The sequence below is a fragment of the Caretta caretta genome, chromosome 3 (genome assembly GCF_965140235.1).
Source record: "Caretta caretta isolate rCarCar2 chromosome 3, rCarCar1.hap1, whole genome shotgun sequence".
NCBI lineage: Eukaryota > Metazoa > Chordata > Testudines > Cheloniidae > Caretta > Caretta caretta.
Window position 1 is genome coordinate 90538432 of NC_134208.1, and position 25354 is coordinate 90563785.

Below are 25354 nucleotides of genomic sequence, written 5' to 3' on the forward strand. Positions count from 1 at the left end.
GGTGGGGGCAGGGGTGTATGTGCGTGTAACTCCTGCTGCTGTTACAAGTTCATGTTTTTCAAAGCATCCCAAAACATCAGCTCTCATTGTGACAATGAATGGCAGGGTCCTTCCACACTAAGAGAGTAGAGGTTGTTTCAAAATAAACAGCACAATCTGTTCAGTACCACACAGCCGGACACACAGATAACAACTCCATAGTTAAGGTTGTGCTGAGGACCTGGACTTGATTTAGGAATAAAATCCCTGTTTTTCACACTTTCGTGGTGGAAATGCACCTCCAGAACTGACACACTAAGTCTTCCTAGGACAACTGAATGTTCTGTAGGTTTTTTGTTTGTTTGTTTGTTTGTTTCTGGGATCCAGGTGGTGCCTCCCTTACCTCCCCAACCACATGGCCTTGGCAGAGAACTGTGAAGAGGTGCCAGCCACAGAATCTAGCCAGTAGCCATAGAAGGAGGGACCTTTTTCACCTTCAGACTTTCCAGTCAAAACTGTGGAGTGTTCTCTTTCTCTGCCCTGTGCTGACTGGCTATTTGCTCCAACCTTCCCTCTCTTCTCCCTCCAGTCTCTTCATCTCAGCTTCACTCCACACATGCCCTTCTTACTGTCTTCTCCCCTGCCCTGTCCACCTCACCCCCTTCTTTTCCCTTCCCTTCTCTTTCCATTTAGCTGATCCCCCCTTAACTAATCCCACCCCCAATATTGACTCAGTGTTTCCTTGTACTCACCCATCCATCTGTACCCATCGGTTGTCTTACATTGTAATCTCCTTGGGGCAGAGACTGTTCTGAGTTTGTTCAGCTCCTAGCACAACGGGGCTCTTAGCCCATGACTGGGGTTCCTAGGTGCTATGGGAATACACATTATTATTAATTATTATTATACATTGCTCTTGGCAGAGGAAACATTTAAAAATACTCCATTTTTGAAATTGGACCCTCAGTATCTCCCCCTTTTTCAGCTCCCCCTAGCTAAGGGACCACAGTCTCCATAAACTCTGCACGGCACATACAAGTAGGGTCTGATGACTTTTCCCAGACAGACTGCTTCGGGACATTTCTACATATCACTTAACATAATTTGGCATATCCTCTACTAGTTCTGCTAAGAATAGCCAGCAGAATTGTCAAGCCTTATCAGCTACATTGTTGGACTTACATGTGGTGCCTTGCACAGGACTGGGGAGCCAGGGAGGCAGTCATGGGGCTGAGGAGCAGAAGGCCACGATGCGGGATTCAGTGCCTGGGTGGAACAGAGATGTGTGTGGTGGGAGAATGGTCCTGGAGTGAGGAGCAGTAGATGGGCTTGAGGCCTGGAGGTTCATCAGGGTACAACTCCTCTCCATTCCTCTTTGGCCACCCAGGCCCCACATCTCCCTTATGCTCTCCCCATGAAAATCTGCCACATCCCTATCCACCCCTTTGCCTCCCAGAATGGATGCTTGCCCCACCTACAGCCCCATGCTCCAAACATATTACCACTATGACCTGCCCCTCAGAACATATTGCTCCCAAATTCTCCCACAGCCCCCAGGGAAAGGAACACAAGCCAAAAAAGGGAGAGAACACATTAAAGAATACTGAGATAAATTAGATGTGTTCAAATCAGCAGGGCCTGATCAAATTCATCCGAGGGTACTTACGGAACTAGGTGAAGCAGTCCTGGAACCATTAGAAATTATCTTTGAGAACTCCTGGAGAACAGGTGAGGTCCCAGAAGACCGTAGAAGGGAAACATAGCACTTATCTTTAAAAAGGTGAACAAAGAGGACCTGGGGAATTATAGACCAGTCAGCCTAATTTTGATATGTGGAAAGACTGGAACAAATTATTAAACAAACAATTTGTAAGCACCTAGAGGATTATAGGGTTATAAAGAACAGCCAACATGGATTTGTCAAGATGAAATCATGCCAAAACAATCTAATTTCTTTCTTTGATAGTCCTAGTGGGTGGGAGGCAGCAGTGGATGTGATATAGTAAGGCTTTTGACACAGTCCCACATGACCTTCTTATAAGCAAATTAGGGAAATGTGGTATAAATAGAATTACTATAAAGTGCAAAACTGGTTGAAAGATAGTAATCAAAGAGTAGTTAGCAATGGTTTGCTGTCTAACTGGGAGGGCATATTTAGTGGGATCACACAGGAGTCAGTCCTGGGTCTGGTACTATTGAATAGTTTCATTAATGACTTGCATAATGGAGTGGACAATATGCTTATAAAAATTGCAGATGACACCAAGCTGGGGGGAGGGAGGGGTTGCGTGCACTTTGGAAGATAGGATTAGAATTCAAAATGACCTTGACATATTGGAGAAAGTGGTCTGAATTCAACAAGATGAAATTTAATAAAGGTAAGTGCAAAGTACTTCACTTAGGAAGAAAAATTAAATGCACAGCTACAAAATAAGGGAGGTGGTGGAATCTCCTTCCTTAGAAAATTTTAAGGTCAGGCTTGACAAAGCCCTGGCTGGGATGATTTAGTTGGGGATTGGTCCTGCTTTGAGCTAGATGGGGTTGGACTAGATGACCTCCTGAGGTCCCTTCCAACCCTGATATTCTGTGATTTTATGAAAATGGGGATAACCGGCCAGGTGGTGCTGCTGAAAAGGATCTGAGTTATAGTGGATCACAAATTGAATATGAGTCAACAATTTGATGGAGTTGCAAAAAAAGCCTGATATCATTCTGAAATGTATTAACAGTAGTGCTATATGTAAGACCTGGGAGGTAATTGTCCCACTCTACTCAGCACTGGTGAGGCCTCAGAGATAGTACTGTGTCCAATTCTGGGTCCCACACTTTAGGGAAGATATGGATAAATTGGAGAGAGTCCAGAGGAAAGCAACAGAAATGAGAAAAGGCTTAGAAAACTTGACCTATAAGACCAGGGTATAAAAACTGGGCATGTTTAGTCTTGAGAAAAGAAGACTGTGGGGGGACCTGATAACAGTCTTCAAATAAGTTAAGGATTGTTCTAAAGAGGACTGTAATCAATTGTTCTCTATGTCCTCTGAAGGTCAAACAAGAAGTAATGGGCTTAATCTGCAGCAAGGGAGATTTAAGTTAGGTAATAGGAAAAACTTTCAAACTCTAAGGTAGTTAAACTCTGAAATAGATTTCCAAGAGAGGTTGAAGAATCCCCATCGTTGGAGGTTTTTAAGACTAGGTTGGAAAAACTCCCATCAGGGATGATCTAGTTTTACTTGGTCCTGCTTCAGAGCAGTGCACTCGATCAGTGGTTTTCAAACTTTTTTTTCTGGGGACCCCATTGAAGAAAATTGTTGATGCCCGGGACCCAACGGAGCTGGGGATGAGGGGTTTGGGGTGTGGGAGGGGCTCAGGGCTGGGGCAGAGGGTTGGGATGCAGGGGTGAGGGCTGTGAGGTCGGGCCGGGAATGAGTGGTGCAGGGTGTGGGAGGGAGCTCTGGGCTGGGACAGGGGGGTTGAGGTGCAGGAGAGACTCCTGGTTTTAGGAGGGCTCAGGGCTTGGACAGGGGTTTGGGGTGCAGGAAGGGGTTCCCAGTTTAGAGGGGCTCAGGGCTGGGGCAGAGGATTAGGAAGCGGGCACGGACTCACCTCCGGCAGCTCCCACTCAGCGACACAGCCGGGGTGCACCGTGGACCACGCTGCGCCATGGAAGCAGCCAGCAGCAGGTCTGGCTCCTAGGCGGAGGCATGCAAGCAGGCTCTGCCTGACTCTCACACGCAGGCACTGTCCCCTGCCGAGTTCCCATGGGCCAGCCAATGGGAGTGCAGAACCAGTGCCCGGGGTGGGGGCAGCGTATGGAGCCCCTTGGCCTCCCTGCTTAAAAGCCGGACTGCTGCTGGCTGCTTCCGGGGTACAGCGCAGTGTTGAGAAAGGTAGGCACGAGCCTGCCTTAGCCAGGCGGTACCGTCGATGGGACTTTTAATATCCCGGTTGGCGGTGCTGACCAGAGCAAGGCGACCCAGCGCCTGACATGCCGCAACCCAGTACTGGGTCATGACCCACAGATTGAAAAACACTGGACTAGATGACCTCTCAAGATCCCTTCTAGCCCTACATTTCTCTGTTTTCTATGGTTCAGTGTGTTTTTCCCTCATGGCCTGTCCCTACCCCCACACCTGGCCTCGTCCTCAACCACATTCAGGTTTTAGACAATACAATATTTTGCCTATCTTCATAAAATACATTGAGATGTATGGGTGGAAAGCATTGGGGCTTTCTATGTTTGTTTTGTGTTTGTACAGTACTTTGCATAATAGGGTCCTGGTCCATGACTAGGGCCCCATGGCACTATGGAAATACAACTAATAATAATTAATAATAAATTGGAGCTAAATATTATTTTTATTCAAAGCTGAGCAAAAGTTCCACGGGAGAGATAAGAAAATAAAGCAAACAAACACCGTTTTAAATAATACATTTTATTACATTAATCATATCATTTTCCTATATGTTCAAGATATCCTAATCTTAACATTTCTGAAAGCAACATACATATATGCCTACAGTGGTCTATCCAATTGCTTCCTTTGACTGGCCAGATGCTAAAAAATGACCAGCATAGTATGAGCTTTGTTTCTCTCTTTTTCATGAGTTTTGCTGTTGCAGAAGCAGCTAAACTCCAGCAATTTCAGATTTACAATACAAAATGTTTTACATTCAGAACAGAACTCTTAACACATTGCTGCTCATACATGACAATCATATATACATATATACTTTTAATCAGGCTCAAATTGTACGCACAATTGCTCATTCCTGTACATAAATTGCACCCATATAATTCACACTCATAAATGAGTGTACATTTTCATGTCAAAATCACTGTATAGCATATGCTTATTGTTGAAAGGGATCTATACTAAAAATAACATACCGCATTACCTATTTTAGCACAAAAATCAAAGGTTTGTTTTAATATACACTGTTAAAACACTACAAAAGTACAATATAAAAGTATTCATTTTCATGTTTAGTAGATTGCAAATAAAGATGTAAGTAAAATGACACTGGAATCAGTGGGCTTGATTTTGATTTTCTTTGTCTTCAAGTTACTTAGATTTATGGCAGTAAAAGTGAGAATCAGGCCCACTATCCAAAAGTTATATTTACAAAATCTGTGTAATTTTGGACTACCATTGTGTAGAAGTTAAAATATAAAGTGATATTTTCCAATTTTGCAGGTTAATGGTATAACTAAGTATTCTTTACAATCTTATTTAATATCAGTCAAACTTTGTGCTATTGCTTGGTGTCAGAAAGAGTGCATTGTTGTTTTTCTTTCAAGATCTGACTTCTTTACTAGTATTATAAAAGCTAAAATTTTCATGACATTTTTCATTGATCCCAGCCATCAAATGATTTATCCAAATGAGATGGGGGAATTCTTTAGTGTTGAAGTAAGTGCTATTATCATGTTTTAACACAGAGTGTTCCCTTATTTGGAAAAGGTCAACACCTCTGGACAAGCAATCTGGGACAGGTTCTCCTGACACGGTCTTCCCTCCTCATGCATAGGAGTTACAGCCTTGTGTGGGAGGATTTGTGGGAGAGAAGGGGACTGACAATAAATGCAGATAGAGAACTGTGGGGAAGGCTTTCATTTTTGCTACAGGCCTGTCTCTTTGACTTTGGTTACTTATCACGCTGGTGTCTGAGCATTTTCCACTCTCCTCTTTCTGCCTGAGGATAGGATGTGATGGTTGGTGGTGTTTTGTTTTTGTGTTGGGTTATTATTGTTGTTGTTTGGGGTAGGGGGAGCTTCTCCTGAACTGTCATACCAATATGCAGCTGTTTATGCATCCTAGAAGACCACATCCCCTGTGGGCTGGACAGGGCCTTGGGGAGAGCCAAGGGGCAGGAGACCTTGAGAAGATCTGGCTTACTGAAGTTACTCTTTCCTTATCTAGCTACTCCAGTGCTACACAGTCATATGCTAGACAATCTCTTCCTTGATATTGGCCCAGCAGCATTTTTCGGAGGAACTCTCTCTCTTATCAGACTATGTTTGGAGACTTCAAAGTGGCAGTTGCCATTCACAGAGTTTTTTTCAGATTTACAACAAGAGTTTGTGATGGGATATTGGGGGTTTGTACAGTTAGACTCCAAAGAAATTTGGTTAACAGTAAGGCTGCCTACACTTTTGGAAGAATAATTGTAAATTATTTCAAGAAATGCAGATTTTGTGTTTGTTTCTTGCTTATAAAGAATGATGTAGCACTTAGGAAGGAAGTTGCAGCATAGAATTCCATAATTTGATATTAAAATAACAGTGATCTCAACTGCTGGCCGGTATTTACCGAACGTAGTTGTATAGACAGGGATGAATGTAATCCAAGCTATGAAGTAAATGAGCATGCCAAAGGTTATGAATTTAGCTTCATTGTAATTCTCAGGTAATTTCCTGCCTTTAAAGGCAAATATGAAGCAAATGAAGGCCAGAGCAGCTATGTAGCTTAATATGACCCCAAAAGCCACAATAGAACCTTCATTACATTCCAGTATAATAACTCTTCGAATAAAGAATTTTTGCTCAACAAATGGGCTTCTAAATATTACCCAAAAAGTGCAAATGACAACTTGAATTCCAGTGCAGGTGACCACAATAGGAATAGGTTTGTAGAGACACTTCAGAAAATTCTGTAATTTGGGATCAAAGCTGAAGGCCAGTAAAATTTTCAGTGACTTCATTAAAATACACGAGATGCAGAGTGCAAAGCTGATGCCAAAGAAAGCTTGCCGGCTTTTGCATTTGAATTCCCTTGGCTCACCAATGAAAAAGCCGGTGCTAGCAAAAATGAAGAAGTGGCAGAGGAGAATAACATAACAAACAGTTAAACCACCTGATGCTTTTACGACAGGGGTATCCAGGTTTCTAGTAAATATTGTGCTGATTGCAAAAATCAACACAACTCCAAGGCCAGAGAGGATTATTAGCAAAATAGCAAACCAGTCATTCCAGCTGAGGTATTCAACTATCTTTTTGTAGCATGTAGTACTGTTCACAGGTGCCCAGTGAGTTTTGTTGTTGCACAGAAAGCAGTAATCCATATCTAAAAGGAGAGAAGTGGAGATTACTGAGCAAGACCAAAGTAGCCTGGTTATCAGAGATAGGTGGTTTGTTCTGAGCTCTAGAACAGGACAAATGTTTTATCTGGGACCCAAAATAATACCCTTTAAATTAAACCTGTTACCTCCTGTATACTTGGAACTATCATTCCTTTAGAAATTCTATTTCTTCTGTGTAGGAAACTTCTGAATACCCTGCTGTCATGGTGTGAGACTCACCCCTGCAGTGCCTCCTGCTGGTCTCTCAGGGAATTAGCTCTTCCAGCCTCCAGAGCATCCTCTGCAAGCACCAGTGTCTTGCTTGCTGCTGGGCCCAAGTCCCTCCTGGACCCCAGTGCCCCTTTCAGGTCAGGGTGCTGCCCCTGGTAGTACTCCCACAGTCTGGGTCTCCCCTCCCCAGGGAACCCAGAACCCCCTATCCCCACCTTGCCTCAGTATATGGCTACTGCCCAGTCACCATCTAGCCCCCTTTCACTGGGTCAGACTGCAGTTTATAAGCCACTCATCACAGGCAAGGGGGGGGTTGAACCTGCTGCCTCCCCGTGGGCTGCCCCCTGCAACCCTAGAACTCTTTGTGGTCTTACCCTAAGCCTGCAGCCTGGGGGGTTTCCAGGCCAGAGCTCCCCAGCTCCTCTAGCTTTACCCCAATCCCTGCTCTACCTCAGGTACCTTAGTACACTCCCCAGCAGCCAGGCTCTTCTCCCTCTAAAGGCAGAGAGAGAGTGCCCTCCTCCTTCTGGCTCACTGCCCTCTCATAAGGGCCAGCTGAGCCCTGAATGCACTGGCTACAGCTGTGGCTGCTTGGCCAATCAGCTTTTCCCCAGCAGCAGCCCTCTCCCTGGCTGCTTTTAACCCCTTTGACTACCCCACTACACCTACAGTAACTTTCATTTTACAGACACCTTTTCAAAATACAATAGTGAGGACAGATGCTACTGTAGTTTGCCCTTTAAAAGTCTAACTTTATTGTAACTGGGCTACCTTTTGGCACAGCTCTGTTGAACATATCTGTAAAATTCTTTGCAGAGAAATTTTGCAAATGCTTTGGTTTCTATGAACAGCATAAAAAGAGGGTGGATTGTAGTTTACTGCTGGTTGCTATCAGAATGTTCAAAACGTATGGTATTGAACACTTTCTTAAGCCCACTTCTTTCCTTTTCCTCTTCTACTCTTCACTCCCCATGTTTAAAAGCTTTATTAACACTAGGTACTGGTACTGACAGCAGGTACTGAAGTCCTCATCCTTCGTGCATCTAGGAGATATTATTTTATACCCTAACCTGACAGTACTCCCATTACAGACAAAACATGTGTTTGGTAACCAAAACTAATACCCACAGTACTTATATTGACATGGATGTACTGCAGAACGACCAGGAGGACCCTGTTCTAGTTTTAAGGAGAAGTGATCCAGAGATGCAAACTTAGGCCCTGATCCTATCATTGGATCCACGTGATTAATCCCCTGTTCCCAAGTGGTGCCTTAATGAAGTCAAAAGACATCCACTTACATGGATCCAGTTGTAGAATCAGATCCTAAATTTGGGGCTATTTGGATTGGAGATTTGATTCAGTCCAGAGAGGTCAGGGTTAGATAAAGGGTAAGTTTGGATCTGGGTCTGAATTTTCTTGAAGTTCAAGGGTGTTTGGATCCAGATTTTGGATTCAAGCCATTTCTACCTTAAATAGAACCATCTATGATAGCAGGACTGTCTCACAAACCCAGTGAATTGGGGCATCTAATCACCTTAGCTTTGGAAGAACTGATTTAAAAGAAATAATTTAAACTGAGTTGTGTGCCGAATACTCCTGCCCTGTGTATTTATGGCACTGAATGTAGACAAATATATTTATCTCATTACAATTCTTTTCCAGGTTGCCAAAACATATATTGTACATGAATAAAACAAATGTTTTATCTGGATCCTAATTAATTACCCGTCTGATTAGTGTAATGGTCTTCTGGGCAGTTCACACACTCATAGCAGCATGTGTGTGGACTGGCTGAAACCTTCTTCATTTGCCCTGGTCTACATTTCCTGGAGCATGTTGATTTAACTTTCTGCAATGTTATGGAGAAAACAAACAAAACACAAATGAGGCACATCTAGAACACATCTAGAACATTCTACAGTTTGATCAAACTCTTTGCTATTAAACAACATTTTAATGCAACCTACGAATGACTCTTTAAAAATTGCATTGTAGGGCTCCATGTTTATTGTCTCCATACTTTCTATATGTACTCATTTTAGAAGTAAAAAGATGGGGGAGTTTCTAACTGATAATCTTGCAAATCCCATAAGTCATTTTTTTAATGGGACTTGGGCTTCTAAGTCATTTTGATGCTTTTGAAAATTTGACCCGGATTCTGACCTTTGGGTACTTTCTTTATCATCATCATCAGTAATAAAGGTTTATATCAGATTACGTGTTCAGTCTCAGCTGGGCAATCAAATTTTGCCCTCCGTGTCATCTGGCAACTCCACTGAAGATAATAATGTTGTCCAGATGTAACTGATTGGGATTGTTTCCCGCACAATCCCCAAAAACAGCAATGGGGTTGGACAACAGTTCTATCGATAAGGCACCAGAGGGAACACAATTTTAGCACACGCTCTTTTAGCTGTGTTGACTCTGGGGCTAGTAGAAGCAAAGAGCAACAAAGGATTATTTTGTCACTAGAGTGATCATAAACAAAAGGAATAGATGTGTTGCATAAGAAGTTGACATTTCTACATAATTACTTTTTAAATTAGAACCACACTATCAACAGAAGTTTTAGGACAGATGTAACTTGTAAACTGTGAAATATGAAAGCATCTATAGGAGGAGCTGGATCTCAGTAGTGTTTCAATTGAAATAATTGAGACCATTCTCAGATCAAGGTATTAGAGTAAACAAGGGTGACAGAATTTGTCCCTAAAGTAATGGAGCATTTGAACTCTGACATCCGGGAGGAGTCTTCACTAATAATACTAAGTACATGAGAGGTGAATATTAAATACATACCCCAAGTGCTAGATCCTGCAGGAGAAGGGCAAGGGCATGGAACAAACTTCCCAAACCATATTTTGTTCACTAACAGTTTCACATTTTACAATACAAACACAGTGTGTCCTCCAGATACCTTAAAATTCAAAAACTCTATTTCTTTCTCCTCATCCTTGAAGATGAAGTCATCTTTCTGCAGGTCATATTCTGCTATCTCAGTGATCACCATATGGCCACTGATTTCCTTCCAGAGGAGCACATCATATCCCATGTTAAGATCTCCTTTGGCATCAAAATGAACTTCTTTTTCATTGTCAGTGAATGTTACTTTTTTAAGTTCTTCAAGCAGCTGAAGCAGTAAAAATAAGAAAACACAACAATATCATTTCAGTTTGGTAAAATTGATATAGTTTATCATTTATATGGTTGCATAAAGATAAGAAATACTGCTTTTAGGAACATAAAAATCTTAAAATCAGGAGCAGCCATTATGATAATCTCATATGACATACATAACACAGGCCACAGAATTACATTAGGCAGGAGGCCAAACAAGACAATCGTACAGGTCCCTTTTGACCTATATACATAAAAAGCAGTTTTCTTATCATTACTTTATATAGTCACACAAATGCTCATGTTATTGCGTGTCCAGCTTGTGACAATTTGGTACAATGCGGAAAGGAGAAGATCCTGCTGACAAGCAATGGAGAAGGCCTTCAAGAATGATCCTCTTGTACAGAGCTTGTCCTGGCTGATGCCAGCCATTATTGTTCAGCTGTATCTGAGGTAGAGATGGACAGAGTTTAGACTCAGATATGGATCCAGATCCAAACTCTCCCAAAGCTCTGGGATTGTTCAGATCCATATCCAATTCTAATATGTTTCAACTGTGACTCTGATTAAGACAGTCATCTAATGCCATGGTTACAGTATGGGGCCGAGAGGGAATTTTGAAGTTAACAACTTTTCAAGTCATTACATTTTCTTATACAAACATCTTCTACTTGAATAAAATCAAAGAACCATTCTTTCAAATGCAAACGTGTTAGGCCAGTTTCTGCTCTCAGTTACACTAATGTAACTGTAACTTCATTGATGCTACACTGGTGTAAGTGCAAAGTTTATCTTTAATGGAGTTATGCCTAATTTTCACTGGTGTGTGTGAGAGGAGCATCAGGCCCTAAGTTACTAAGAAGCTGAGGGCAAAGTTTCAAAAGCAGCCTTTAACTTTGGGTGCCTCGGGTTTTTTGACGTCCAACTTGAGTGCCTAGAAATCCAGATGAAATCAGAACTCAATTCCTCTGAAAATCAGGCCTTTGATGTCTTATGCAGGGTACCCAGAAACAGAGAAATCCCAAATTAGAGACCACTTTTGAATAATTATCTCTTTCTGATTTGTCTAGGATCATATGTCAACTGGAACCAGTTACTTGCAAAGACTGAATCTCCACTGACCTTGTGGTTTCTCAGTACAGGGAGATGTGCTAAAGATTCCGTTTCAGCCTAAACTTTGAATATGCCTGCTTGTGGGGCTTAAGCATGAACCCTGAAGGATACATTTTCAAAGCAGTGCATATTTAGTCAACTCTCGCAACTCCCTCTATGTCTTGGACTCTAAACAGGTTTATTCAGATGCCATATAGGTTTTGGACTATAAATTCAGCTCTGATATGAATGCAATTCCACTGCAGTTAATAAAGTTGTAGCCACTTATACCAGGTCCTTTGTGTTTACAAGTTTATGTAAAAAGTTGATGTTTTCTTCAATCTCTATCTTGGTTTGACCTGCCCTGACCTGGGATAACAGGTCACAACAGGTCAGGGTGCTTCAGAGTTTGTTTGCCTTTTAAATGAGCTTTGTTTAACTATCTCAGTAAAAGTGTGTAGAAGTGAATAGGCCTGACCAGGCACTTCAGGTAAAAGGTCAGGTCAGGTTTATTTGTCTGATTTCTCCTGCTCTTTCCCTACTCTACCCACACCCCAAAACAGATGGGTATTAGGCAGAATACTTCACCCATCCCAAATACACCAGGGCCTGCTTTCCCTGCCATTCACTCCAGTGTAAAATCAGGATTAACACATACACACACACAAAAGAATGGTTCGCTTCAGTTTGACTTTCAGGTGACGGTTCATGTCAGATGAAAGACAACTGAACCCAGGGAAGATGGAAGTAATGTTGGGAGGAAGTGGTAAATGCTTTGAAGAACTTCCTTCTTCTCTAATAATCGTCAAGAGCATCCACTGCATATTGTTAAATTGGTATGCAGCCTCTGGGTTTTTAGTACCTGGGAGATGTTCAGATACTAAAGTAGTGGCTGTTTACCTTCTTAAAAATTTAATTGATTAGATCGTTCTGGTTGTATCTAAGATGTCTGACCAATCTCTAGTATACAAACTTTGGTTTAAATTGGCACAGCAGTGGTGAAGGAAGGACTAAACGTACCTCAATTCAGGGAACAGATTTCTGGTGGGAGAGAGTAGGTTACACAGTAACAAGAGGACAGAAGTGCACAGCTAGTGAATATGGGCAACAAAGAAGAACAGACCCAGACCATTCAATATGGGAATGAATGGTGTTCATAGAGGAGGAAATGCAGAAGTATCATAAACGTACTTCCCAGGGGGCAAAAGCAACTGGATTCTTGCAGTCTCTGTCTTTGCACTGCTCCCGTACAGCATATGCAATAGCATGGACTGCGAGCATAGTACTCTGGATAAATCCTGGCTCAATGTTGGCCATCAGAAAATCATCTCTCCAGATCTGACTGCGTATCCCAGCCTGGTAGATCAGATTCTCCTGAGAATAATTTGAAATGCACTTGTTCAAATCCTGGTCCTCCACATGTGCGCAGGTTGACAAAAGTACGCTATATTCTTTTAAGAACATGTTGTTTTCAGTGGGTTGCAAATGCAGGGTTTTCAAGAAATCATGAAAAGTAGACATGTTTTCACTTTTATATGCAAATCCCACAACTGTTCCAAGGTGCTTGATGTTGGGAATGCTAGTAATCTTGACGGCAGCTGACCAGTTATCACTTGCAATCCAGATTTTATGTATTTTCCTCTCAATTGCTTTTTTAAATAGTTTCGTCACATGGAATTGTCTGAGAAAGACAACGATTACATTTACTCTGGTTTCCTTGACAATCTTCTCGAGTGCTTGATTAACTTTGGCATTAATGGTGCCATCAGAGAGATAGGCTGGCAACATTTCTTTAAAAGCGATACAGACCTTGTTCGCCATGGCCTGTATCCCAAAGCTCTCCAGAGCAGAACGCCCATAGTCATCATCGGTGGCTATTAATCCAATCCAGTTCCATCCAGACCTGTGGATCAAGCGGACCATTCCTCGCGTCTGATAAAAATCACTAGGCACAGTGCGTAAGAAGGAAGGAAAGCGGATTTTGTCACTGAGGATTTCAGCGCTTGATGCGTGACTAACCTAGGAAGGGACAGAACATTTCGGTTACAGAAACTGTGAATTCTGAGTCAATGCCAAGGGATCCAAAGCTATAAAAATTGCTCTTTGAACATGTGCTTTGTACTAAAGGTTTAATCCTCAGGTGTGCCAAGTTTGAGCCTGATGCAGCTGAGGATGGGAGAGGCAAAGGTGGCTCTAAGCCATCTTTGTGCCTCCCCCAATCCTGGGGCTGGCTGGGGGCTTCAGAGACATTTCCAGCAGCCCAGGATCACCCAGTTCATCACACTCCACCTCCACCCTGTCATAACCTGGACCTCCCTCCTCCCTACCCCTTTGCTGTCCCCAACATTCCCAGTCTGCTAGACAATTGGAGTGGGTGATACAAAGCCTGCTGAGGATTCCTCCATGTCAGGGGAAAGATGAGCTGACTATTTAGGGCTGGTGTGAGGACTCTGGGCCAGATTCATAAAGGTATTTAAAGAACTAAAGACGCAGTCAAGTGCCTAGTGGGATTTTCAACAGTGCCTAGGCACCTATCTGCATCTTTAGGCATCTAAATACCTTTGCAGTTCTGATCCTTTGTCCTATTCTGGTAGCACAAAGGGATCTTAATGATGGCCGAGGATCTGGTTTTAAAAGAAGAAATGACAACTACACTAGTACTGTCATTTTATTTTACAGATAAACTTTGTTCAGATGACATCAACCTCCTATTAAAAGACGTTAATCAAAATTTTTGGAAGTATTCAAATAGTTACTTTTCAGACTCTTGGTATCCTTAGTCTTTGTAGGGCAACACTATCATCGAGCCTGGCAGAACAATTTGCACAGATACATATTCATTTATCAGAACTTTAATTAATTTAAAAAATATATACAATCTCAATATCTACTGGAGGAACATCCCTGAGAAAATAGTAGCAAATAGTTGGAAAGTGTAGTCCCAGAAAGAGTGAGACAAATTCTTTTATAAAACTGGTTGATGCACTGATGCCATGGAATATAACTCGGATATCTATGAGTGGAAAAGTTTAACTTAAACCAAAGTAGCTTTTAATCCGTTTGTCTTTTGGGATTTTCCTTTGCACATATTCCTTTGCACATAATATTGGCATCTTAACTGTCACAATAAATCCAAACTTGCCAACAAGGGAAGGATGACCAGGCTGGTTGATACCAACTATTACAATTGTTAGCTGATTATAGAAATTAGTGATGGGAAAAGCCTCTATTAGGTCATCTTTCCCATTCCCCTGTGCCAATGTATGATTTGTTCCTATAACCTGCCTATTGATTAAGATCAAGTTTAGGATCAATTTAATATATGTTACGTGCCCAATAGGGGAATTGGAGAACATGATCCCTTCCTATCATTGCAGAAGGAGGGATTTAGTGATCTTATATATCTTATTCCTAGCTCTCTAATTACTATGTCCTATCCTATAGTCAAAGTGATGTGTTCCGTACTGTTAGCAGTGCATTCAGGACTAGATCCTGGCCCCAACTCCACCCCTTTTGCACCACTGGAGCATCCCAAAGGCAGGTACTGAAGCATGCGCCTAAATTTAAACATGTGAGCAGTCTCTGTGATTCCATTCCAGTCTCATGGATTCCATGTCAGGGACGGAGAAGGATATTTGGCTGCAGGGAGGATGTGGCTGGAGCACCACGTGCTCCACCAATCCTTGGATGCTCTACGGAACGGGAGAGGAGAATTTCCAGATTTATCCCCAAACTAGGTCTTCGTCTTTTTCCAGCACAGGACAAGACACTAACATAGTCACCCAAGACCAAGTGAGACACCCATTGATTCAGTGAGCTTTGGATCAGGCCCTCAGTTTCCCCAGCCCCTCTAGTTAGACAGATTGGGCCAAATCATCATGTGCCACTGCTCTGTGGTTTAGAGGGCAAATGAACAACTCCCTTCAGAGCTCTGGCTTTATGCCCTTCCATTGAACGACTGAAAGAGAGTGACTGCAGTGTCAGCGCTGGCAGGTTGCCACCCAAGTTCCCTCTAAGCTGCGCAGCCATGCCGCCGCGCAGCAGCCTATTAAATGCCACGCAGGCGCTCAGGGCTGCAGCGGGGAGAGGCGCCCCTCCCTGCCGGCCGCAGCCCAGCCCCGCCCCGCCCCGGACCTGCGCTGCGGGAGAGGCTCCTATCCTGCGGCCCCAACCTGAAGCTGCTGCGGTGGGGAGAGGTGGGGAGAGACGCTCTCCTCCAGCCCCCGGACCTGCTGCGGCTGGGGGGGAGAGGCGCCCCTCCCCCAACCTCAGCTCGCGGTGCCCCAAACCTGCCATAGCTGCGGGAGAGGTGCCCCAACCCAGCCCAGCCCAACCTGGACCTGCTACAGACGGGGAAGAGGTGCCCCTCCCCCCGGCCCCAGCCCAGCCCCGTACCTGCCATGGTGGGGAAAGGGGCCTCTCCCCCTCAGCCCAGGTGCTGTGGTGGGGAGAGAGAGCGGGGGGAGTCCTCTCTCCCCGCCATAGCCCTGGGGCAGCCTGCACCCCAAACCTCTCATCCCTGTCCCCACCCCATAGTCCACACCCCCAGCCTGAGCCCTCACGCCCCAGCCCTGATCCCCCTCCCACACTGCAAACCCCTCGGTCCCACCCCCACTACGTGAACTTTGTTACGTGCACCAATATGGAGGTGATAGTGCACATCACAAAATTCATTTTGAACATGCATGGGAAAAATGAGAGGGAACCCTGAAGCACTTTCCTTCTTTGATTCCTGAAGACAACAGATAGTCTTTGGGCCAAATCCCACTCTGGCATAAGCATGTGCAACTATCATTCATTTCAATTGGCGCAGCACCTACTTATACCACTCCTACATTTGGTCCTCTATTCAAAATAAAAAATACTGCCCCAAACTTACCAGTGGGATTAGTTGCAAATTCAATATCCTTGAAACTGCCATTGCTATTTCAGAGTAGCTGGATCCTATGACAGCCTTAATTCTTGGTATGTAGTCTGAATAGTTACACTTGTATTCTACTGTGTCCTTGGAAGCATTGAATTTAGCCAGGAACCTCAAAGCTGCTCCCATGGCTTTTGTAACTTCTGCACAAGTGTCATAGATTTCATAGCCCAGTATAATTCCAGATAACAGAGTTGAATTGTTGATCATTTCAATGGCATGTATCATCGCAAGAGTCTGAAGAAACACTTGAATTTCGAAACTGTCATGAAACAGAATTGTTACTTTAAGTAAAGATTTGCAGAATCAAGGCTGGAACAAAGGCAGTTCCCAACCCTCGTCTTTAGCCCCTGACATTTACTAAAATGAAATGTCAAAATTGTTATTATGTGTGATTTGTTTGGTTTGGGAGGAAAATATTAAATTTAGATTGTTTTGTCTCACATTCAAATGTGAGATTTAGGAATCCAACACAAAACCTTTAATACAATGTAAATAAGAATTAGCATGTCATGGAGAAGCAGAATATACCTTGCTACTCAATTGTCAAACTATATACATTAATCAGCCAGATTCCCAGCTGGTGTAAATCAGCAGAGCTCTGTTGAATTCAGAGCTCTCTGCTAATGTACATCACCTGAGGATTTGGGCATAATTTTCTATTTGAAGCATTATCCTTAAACATACGCCTGAAGAGAAAGTATTTTTTCATACGATGCACAATTAACCAGTGGAACTCATTGCTGTGGGATGTTGTGATGGCCAAAAATATAACTGTTTAAAAAAGAGCTAGATAAGTTCATGGAGAATAGGTTCATCAATGGCTATTAGCCAAGATGGTCAGAGATGTTTGGGTGACCCTAAACCTCTGACAGCTAGAAGCCGGGAGGGGAAGATGGATGGATCTCTCCAAAATACCCTTGTTCTGTGCATGTCCCCTGAATCTCTGGTACTGGCCACTGTCTGAGACAGGATACTGGGCTAGGTGGACCATTGGTTTAACCTAGTGTGTCAGCTGTTATGTTCTTATGGTCTTAAACAGAAAAGAGAAAAGACTCTAGGGAAATAAACATTTCTGAGACTATAATCTGAAACCCATATAGCATTTGGGTGGATGATCTTAAGGCCTGATCCAAAGCCCACTGAAGTCAGTGGAAAGATTCCCATTGGATCAGACACTTAATCATAAGTAGCGATGTACAAAATATTCACAATAACACTACCTCATCTCCACACTTGGCCAAGCTTTGAGTGAAGCTGGAATCAATTTCAAGTGGACCTGGGACAATTTATGATTTTACATCAAAATTGATCAAAATTTGAAATGTTGTATAACTGTGAAGCAAAACCAGGTGACACCTGAATATTTCAACTGCTTTGCACTTTTAGATTTTGTGTTCTTTTGAACCTAGAACTCAAAGTGAAAATTGAGGGTTTGTACCAGGATTTAAAAAAAAAAAAAGCATGAAGGAAAACTACTCGGTCTGACAAAGTCGTAGTCATAAACAGCCACTAGGAGTATTATGAATAGAACATTAACAAACAGCAAAATAAATGCATAAATTAAGTAGGTGTTTGAAGTGTGTAAAATTATAATCCATTTTCATGTAAAAATATGTATTTGAAACCCAAATAATGTGTGTTTGAAACATAAAGTACTGGTTTTTCTTTATCATTTATATATTCAAAATGAGATCCTTGAAATAGTATTTTATTGAATTTCATAAAAGACCCAGAGTGGGATTTTGAAGAGTACCTAATGAATTAGGAGCAATAGCTTTCAATGGGACAAGTGCTCCTAACTCACTCAGGTGCTTTTCAAAATTCTGCCCCAAATCTATAGCCAGATACTGAAGCTCTTCACTAATCAAAGTTCTCAGTGGGTACTTTTGCTGAATAAGGACTGAGCAAGGATATTAAGATTCAGGCTGCAAAGGTGAAAATCATAGAATCATAGAACTGGAAGGGACCTCAATAGGTCATTTAGTCTGGTCTGAAGCAGGACTAAGTATTACCTAGACTAGGGATCGGCAACCTTTGGCACTTGGTCCACCAGGGTAAGCCCCCTGGCAGGCCAGGCCGGTTTGTTTACCTGCTGCGTCCATAGGTTTGGCCAATCGCAGCTCCCACTGGCTACTTCACCACTCCAGGCCAACGGGGGCTGCAGGAAGCGGCACGGGCCCAGGGATGTGCTGGCTGCCACTTCCCGCAGCCCCCATTGGCCTGGAGCGGCAAACCGCAGCCAGTGTGAGCTGCGATCAGCTGAACCTGCAGATGCGGCAGGTAAACAAACCAACCCGGCCCACCAGGGGGCCTACCCTGGTGGGCTGCATGCCAAAAGTTGTTGATTCCTGACCTAGACCATCCTTGTCATGTATTTGTCTACCTATTCTTAAAATCCTTCAATGGTGATTCCACAACCTCCCAAGGTAATTTGTTTCAGTGCTTGATTATCCTTGCAGTTAGGATTTTTTTCCTAATATCTATCCTAAATCTCCCTGGCTTCAATTTAAGCCCATTACTTCTTGTCTGCCCTCAGTGGATAAGGAGAACAATTTATCACCCTCCGCTTTATAACAAACTTTTATGTACTTGAAACGTCTTATCATGTCTCCCCCGCAGTCTTCTCTTCTCTAGCCTAAACAAACCCTTCCCCCCACCCAATCTTTCCTCATAAGTAATGTTTTCTAACACTTTAATAATTTTTGTTGCTCTCCTCTGGACTCTTCTCCAACTTGTCCACATCTTTCCCAAACTGTGGTGCCCAGAAATGGACACAATACAGCAGCTGAGGTCTTATCAGTGCTGAGTAGAGTGGAAGAATTACTTCTTGTGTCTTACTACACTCCTGCTAATACAACCCAGAATGATGTTTGCTTTTATTGCAACACTATTACATTGTTGCAACATATTCAGTTTGTGGCCCACAATAACCCCAGATCCTTTTCTGCAATACTACTTCCTAGGCAATCATTTCCCATTTTGTATTTGTGTAATTGATTATTCCTTCTGATATGTAGTACTTTGCATTTGTCTTTATTGAATTTCATCCTATTTATTTCAGACCATTTCTCTAGTTTGTCAAGATCATTTTGAATTCTAATCCTGTCCTCCAAAGCACTTGCAACCCCTCCCAGCTTGGTATCATCTGCAAACTTTATATGTGTACTCTGTGTGCCATTATCCAAATGAAGATATTGAATAGAACTGGATCCACACTCCCTGCACACACCCCTTGATATGCCCTTCCAGCTTGACTGTGAACCATTGATAACTACTCTCTGAGTACGGTTTTCCAACCAGCTGTGCACCCATCTTATAGTAGGTTTGTCTAGGCTGTATTTCCCTACGTTGCTTATGAACAGGTTAGGTGAGACAGTATCAAAAGCCTTACCAAAGTTGAGAAATATCATATTATCTACTGCTTTCCCCCACTCCTGTCCACAAGATTTGTTACCCTGTCAAAGAAGATTATTAGGTTGGTTTGACATGATTTGTTCTTGATCAATCCATGTTCACTGTTACTTATTACCTTATCTTCTAGATGCTTACAAATTGATTGTTTGACTATTGATTATTTGTTCCATTATCTTTCTGCATACCGAAGTTAAGATGGCTGATTTATAATTCCCTGTGTTGTCCTTATTCCCCTTTTTATAGATAGATAATTTTCCAGTCTTCTGGGATCTTTCCCAGCCTCTGCGAGCTCTCAAAGGTAATTGCTAATGGCTCACAGATCTCTTCAGCCAGTTCCTTAAACAGTCTAGAATGTATTTTGTCAGGCTCTGCCGAGTTGAAGACATCTAACTTGTCTACTTGTTCTTTCCCTATTTGAGCCTCAGATCCTGTCCCATTTACACTGATATTCACTTTGTTAGTCGTCCAATCACTGATAACCCGTTTGGTGAAAACTGAAAAAAAAAAGGCATTTAACATTTTGGCCATTGCTGTGTTTTCTGTTATTGTCTTTCCCTTGTCATTGAGTAATGGTCTACCTTGTCCTTGGTCTTCTGCTTGCTTCTAATGTATTCGTAAAATGTTTTTTTATTACCCTTTATGTCTCTAGCTAGCTTAAGCTCATTTTGTGCCTTGGCCTTTCTAATTTTGTCCCTACATGTTTGTGTTGTTTTTTTAATATTCATCCTTTGTAATTTGATTTAGTTTCCACTTTTTGTGTGACTCTTTTTTGAGTTTCAGGTCATTGAAGATCTCCTGGATAAGCTGGATAAGCCAGCGTGGTCTCTTCCTATCTTGCCTACTCATTTGGATAGTTTGCTCTTCTGCCTTTAATAATGTCTCTTTTAAAAACTGCCATCTCTTCTAAAGTTTTTTTCCCCATTAGACTTGATTCCCATAGTATCTTACCTATCAATTCTTTGAGTTTGCTAAAATTGTCCTTCTTAAAGTCCATTTTCTTTACTCTGTTTTTCCCCTCCATCATTCTTTACAATCATGAACACTATCCTTTCGTGATCACTTTCACCCAAGCTGCCTTCCACCTTCAAATTCTCAACCAGTTCCTCCCTATTAGAATCAAATCTAGCACAGCCTCTCCCCTAGTCAATTTCTCCACCTTCATTAAAAAGAATATACTATAATTTAGAACATATACAATCTAGAGTGCTGGCCAGTACAACATGTTCAAATGATATATTATTATATGGCCAGTACTTAAGATGTAAGGTACTACTATAGGTTGTCAGCAAGGTACTACGATGGATTGTAAGCTCTTTGGAACAAGGACTGTCTATGTGTTCTGTGTTTGTACAGGACCCCAAAACAGTGGGGTCCTGGTCCAGGACTAGAGTTCTTAGGCACTACTGATAATAAATAATAATACATTAGAGTATTGTTTAGGCAAATAAAAACAAATCAGAGCTAAAATTATAATTGAAATGAAAAAGATTGCTCATCCCCAACCACCAATGCCATTTGCTTCCAGGGGTAAATAGATCCAGGTGATCAGAGGAACAGTCATCCCCAAGTTCATCTGGTCACAGTATCTTCTGGGGAGCATATTATTACACTACACTGTGCTATGCACCCTCCCCCCCTTACTGGGAGGATTCAGAAGACTAACCTGTTTTTAAGAAATAATTATTCAGAAATGCAATTTATCAAGCATTTTTGGCGTCTGCTCATGAGTAGTTTCAGTTATATCGTCTTGATATTTCATTTGTATTATTTGCAGTGTTACTCACCCAGCACAATTCTGAATCACTGGTCTCATGGGGTGTTCTTCTGGATGTAGCATTTTGCCATGAACTGCAAACAAACCTCCAATGACAATGTCCCCAGGAGAACTGGCACCCACAAAATTGTCAGCATTCTGGCAAGAGTGGGTGACATCAAAGCTGATCACAAAGCAGGGGATCAACAAAGCAACTAATGCCATGTTTCTGTTTCACTTGCTTACTAGCTGCCTTGAGTCAATTAAGCTAGCTACAGTGCCAACAACACTGTTCCTATTTCACCTGTAAACAGTAGCAAAAGAAAAGGGCTGCACTGAAAGCTCGTCACACCTCACCAGATGCCTGTGTTTAGTTCAAATGGCTCATGGTATTTCCCTGATGCCACTAATGCAATACTCTTACAAACAGCTGAGCGAGAGCCCTGAAATAGATTTAATAAAATAGATGGGATGTTGGGCACAAAAATTCTGTGTACTTACAGTAATATATTATTGGGCTGTATATGAAACATATGTCAAATATTTTGATGTAAATTTGGAATACTCTGTCAAAAGCATATCCTGAATATCTTCTAACCCAAGGCATATGAATCTCAAACCGTGTAAAATACTAGTAGAAATACCATGTCCAAAATTTTGTCACAAAAAGCTTTAAAGGCCTGATTCAAAACCCATTGAAGATATTGGAAAGAGTCCCATTGACTTCAGTGGGCTTTGGAGCAGTCCCTGAAAGAAGAAGTTGTCTCCAGACTGCATTTCCTCACAGCCATTTTCTGAGAACTGTTTAACATCGTGATATAAAATACGTGTTTGGATGGGCTTGATCCAAAGCCCGGCTTCCATTGACTTCAATGGGCTTTGGATCACGTGCTGAGTAAGTAAAGGGCCAGATCATGCCCTCTGCTTTTTGAGCCTGAAAGGCAATAAATCCGTGAAAAACAAGCTGGTCTGAGCTATATTTTGTTAGAAGGAATGGGTGTATCATCTCTTCTCTGTTTGACTCTGCAGAAATAACCTCCATGAACATGATGGCTCTGATTGTGAATGGCAGGGAATAGCCACTCTCAGCAACAACACTTTCTGCCAAATCCACAGAACTATATCACATGAAATACTTCATGTCAATGGGTAGCCAAATGTACAGCAGAGAGACACTGAACCTCCATGTAAATGTCGCTACCATCAATAATTGCCCATGACTGTGAAAAAAAACCACGCAAATTAGAAGGTTCATTTTGAAACTCTGTTCTGAATTTTCTGGGCCTTCCTTCCATGGACTTTTTGTGAGGAGGGCATTATTGGACCAATATTTGGAGTGGCAGGCTGGATTTTGTTTTTCCCACCATGATTCTCAGAGTAGTTACACTGCCAATGGTTTCAGTCTGTTGTTGTGCCCTAATCCTTGCTCTGTGGTAAAAGTCACAGAGAAATGTATGCTGTAAACAGTAGCATTCATTTTGGAGAGGTTTTCTGTCAGAAAATCCTCAGGTTGCCAAGGAGGTCATATACCACAGGGATGAATTAAGGAGACCTAAAAAGGCTGTTTCTTGGCTCTACCCAGCTTCAGGTAGATCCCCTCAAGATCCTGCCCACCCCCAAATGTAGTGTGGGTCCTACTCACCCGATGAAGGGGTGTCAGGAGGAGGAGGAAGTTACATACACTCCACTTCTAGAATTTTTGGCCATTTGTATATGATTAGTAGAGATGGGCAATAATTAAATAAATAAATCATGAAATTTTTGAAAATTTTGAAAACATGCTCATTTCAAAGTTGTGGAAACAGAACTGATTTTTTTTTTCGGTTTAGTTCACAAAACGTTTTTATTTAAAATTTTTGTTTTTCAGTTTTCCCTCTCTTTCCCCACCTTTTTTCACCACCCCCTTTCCATTCTGAAAAGGGAAAAAAATGGGCTAAGATGGGAAAAAAACAAAATTTGGATTGTCAGTTTTCATAAACCTCATAAAATTTAGAAAATCATTTTTGATGAAAGTTTATTTTAAAAAGCTATTTTTGATAAAGAAATATTAATGATTAGCATACGGTTGCTCTCTGTGTGTTCTACAATGGTTGCTCTCTGTTAATGTATCACAACTACTCATTATCCTACTTACTGTGGATCAGTATCCAAGTGATGCTACTGCATCTGATTTGTGTCCATTTATTCTTTTACGTAGAGACTGTCCGGTTTGACCAATGCACATGGCAGAGGGGCATTGCTGGCACATGATGGCATATATCACATTTGTAGATATGCAGGTGAACGAGCCTCTGATAGTGTGGCTGGTGTGATTAGGCCCTATGATGGTGTCCCCTGAATAGATATGTGAACATAGTTGGCAACGGGCTTTGTTGCAAGGATAGGTTCCTGGGTTAGTGGTTCTGTTGTGTGGTGTGTGGTTGCTGGTGAGTATTTGCTTCAGGTTGGGGGGCTGTCTGTAAGCAAGGACTGGCCTGTCTCCCCAGATTTGTGAGAGTGATGAGTCGTCCTTCAGGATAGGTTGTAGATCCTTGATGATGTGTTGGAGAGATTTTAGTTGGGAGCTGAAGGTGATGGCTAGGGCGTTCTGTTATTATCTTTGTTGGGCCTGTCCTGTAGTAGGTGACTTCTGGGTACTCTTCTGGCTCTGTCAATTTGTTTCTTCACTTCAGCAGGTGGGTATTGTAGTTGTAAGAATGCTTGATAGAGATCTTGTAGGTGTTTGTCTCTGTCTGAGGGATTGGAGCAAATGCTGTTGTATCATAGAGTTTGGCTGTGGACGATGGATCATGTGGTGTGGTCTGGGTGAAAGCTGGAGGCATGTAGGTAGGAATAGCAGTCAGTAGGTTTCCGGTATAGGGTGGTGTTTATGTGACCCTCGTTTATTAGCACTGTAGCGTCCAGGAAGTGGATCTCGTGTGGACTGGTCCAGGCTGAGGCTGACGTTGGGATGGAAATTGTTGAAATCGTGGTGGAATTCCTCAAGGGCTTCTTTTCCATGGGTCCAGATGATGAAGATGTCATCAGTGTAGTGCAAGTAGAGTAGGGGCATTAGGGGACGAGAGCTGAGGAAGCGATGTTCTAAGTCAGCCATAAAAATGTTGGCATATTGTGGGGCCATGCAGGTACCCATAGCAGTGCCGCTGATTTGAAGGTATACATTGTCCCCAAATGTGAAATAGCTATGGGTGAGGACAAAGTCACAAAGTTCCGCCACCAGGTTTGCCGTGACATTATCGGGGACTCCTTTTGGACTCCTCAGTGTGATGGGATACAGTAGTAGGCTATACCTTTCTAGTGCCCCCTCTGGGAGAGGGTGGGCACAGCTCCTGTCTTGGAGGCTGGAATAAATGCCAGGTGGACTAGGAACTGAATAAAGGGGAAGAGGCAACAGGTTGTGTTGAAAAGTGTATAATCAGGCTAGAGGGAGGTTACCAGTGGAGTTCCTCAAGGATCATTCTTGCAACCAATCTTAGTCAATATTTTTATTAATGACCTTGGCACAAAAAGGAGTGTGTGGTAATGAAATGTGCTGCTGATACAAAGTTGGGAGGCATTGTCGACACAGAGGAGGATCAGAATATTACTCAGGGAGATCTGGATGACCTTGAAGACCAGATTGACAGAAATGGGATAAAATTATCATGCACTTAGGGTCTAATAAGAAAGAATTTCTGCTCCAAGAAGGAGGCTCATCAATTTTAAGCAACAGAGAAGGAGAGAGACCTAAGTGTGTGGGTCAATCAGTGACTATGAGCCAACAGTGTGATGCAACTGTAAAA

The 25354-nt window shown here is 42.4% G+C and overlaps 1 protein-coding gene across 2 annotated transcripts; it reads right to left on the bottom strand.

The window, feature by feature from the left end:
- Window positions 1-4396: 4396 nt before the first annotated feature.
- Window positions 4397-21878, bottom strand: GPRC6A (G protein-coupled receptor class C group 6 member A). Of its 2 annotated transcripts, none has more exons than XM_075126658.1 (6): window positions 21604-21878; window positions 16361-16664; window positions 13291-13500; window positions 10190-10402; window positions 8998-9121; window positions 4397-7043 (listed from the first exon to the last, which is right to left on the bottom strand). In XM_075126658.1, exons 1-6 carry the CDS (start codon window positions 21795-21797, stop codon window positions 5920-5922), a joined length of 2169 nt encoding a protein of 722 aa, XP_074982759.1. In that variant the 5' UTR covers window positions 21798-21878; the 3' UTR covers window positions 4397-5919. The 2 variants fall into 2 exon arrangements, with proteins under 2 accessions (XP_074982759.1, XP_048700664.1); XM_048844707.2 differs by having other exon boundaries at window positions 12673-13500.
- Between the last annotated feature and the right edge of the window lie 3476 nt (window positions 21879-25354).

Bases quoted from the DNA above. Each gene is read 5' to 3' on its own strand.
- GPRC6A (XM_048844707.2), bottom strand. From the start codon at position 21,797: ATGGCATTAGTTGCTTTGTTGATCCCCTGCTTTGTGATCAGCTTTGAT. The intron at 16,665-21,603 runs GTGAGTAACACT...GTTTCATGACAG, and splicing joins GTGATTCAGAATTGTGCTGG to TTTCGAAATTCAAGTGTTTC. The intron at 7,044-8,997 runs GTAATTAATTAG...CTCTCCTTTTAG, and splicing joins CCATTACACTAATCAGACGG to ATATGGATTACTGCTTTCTG.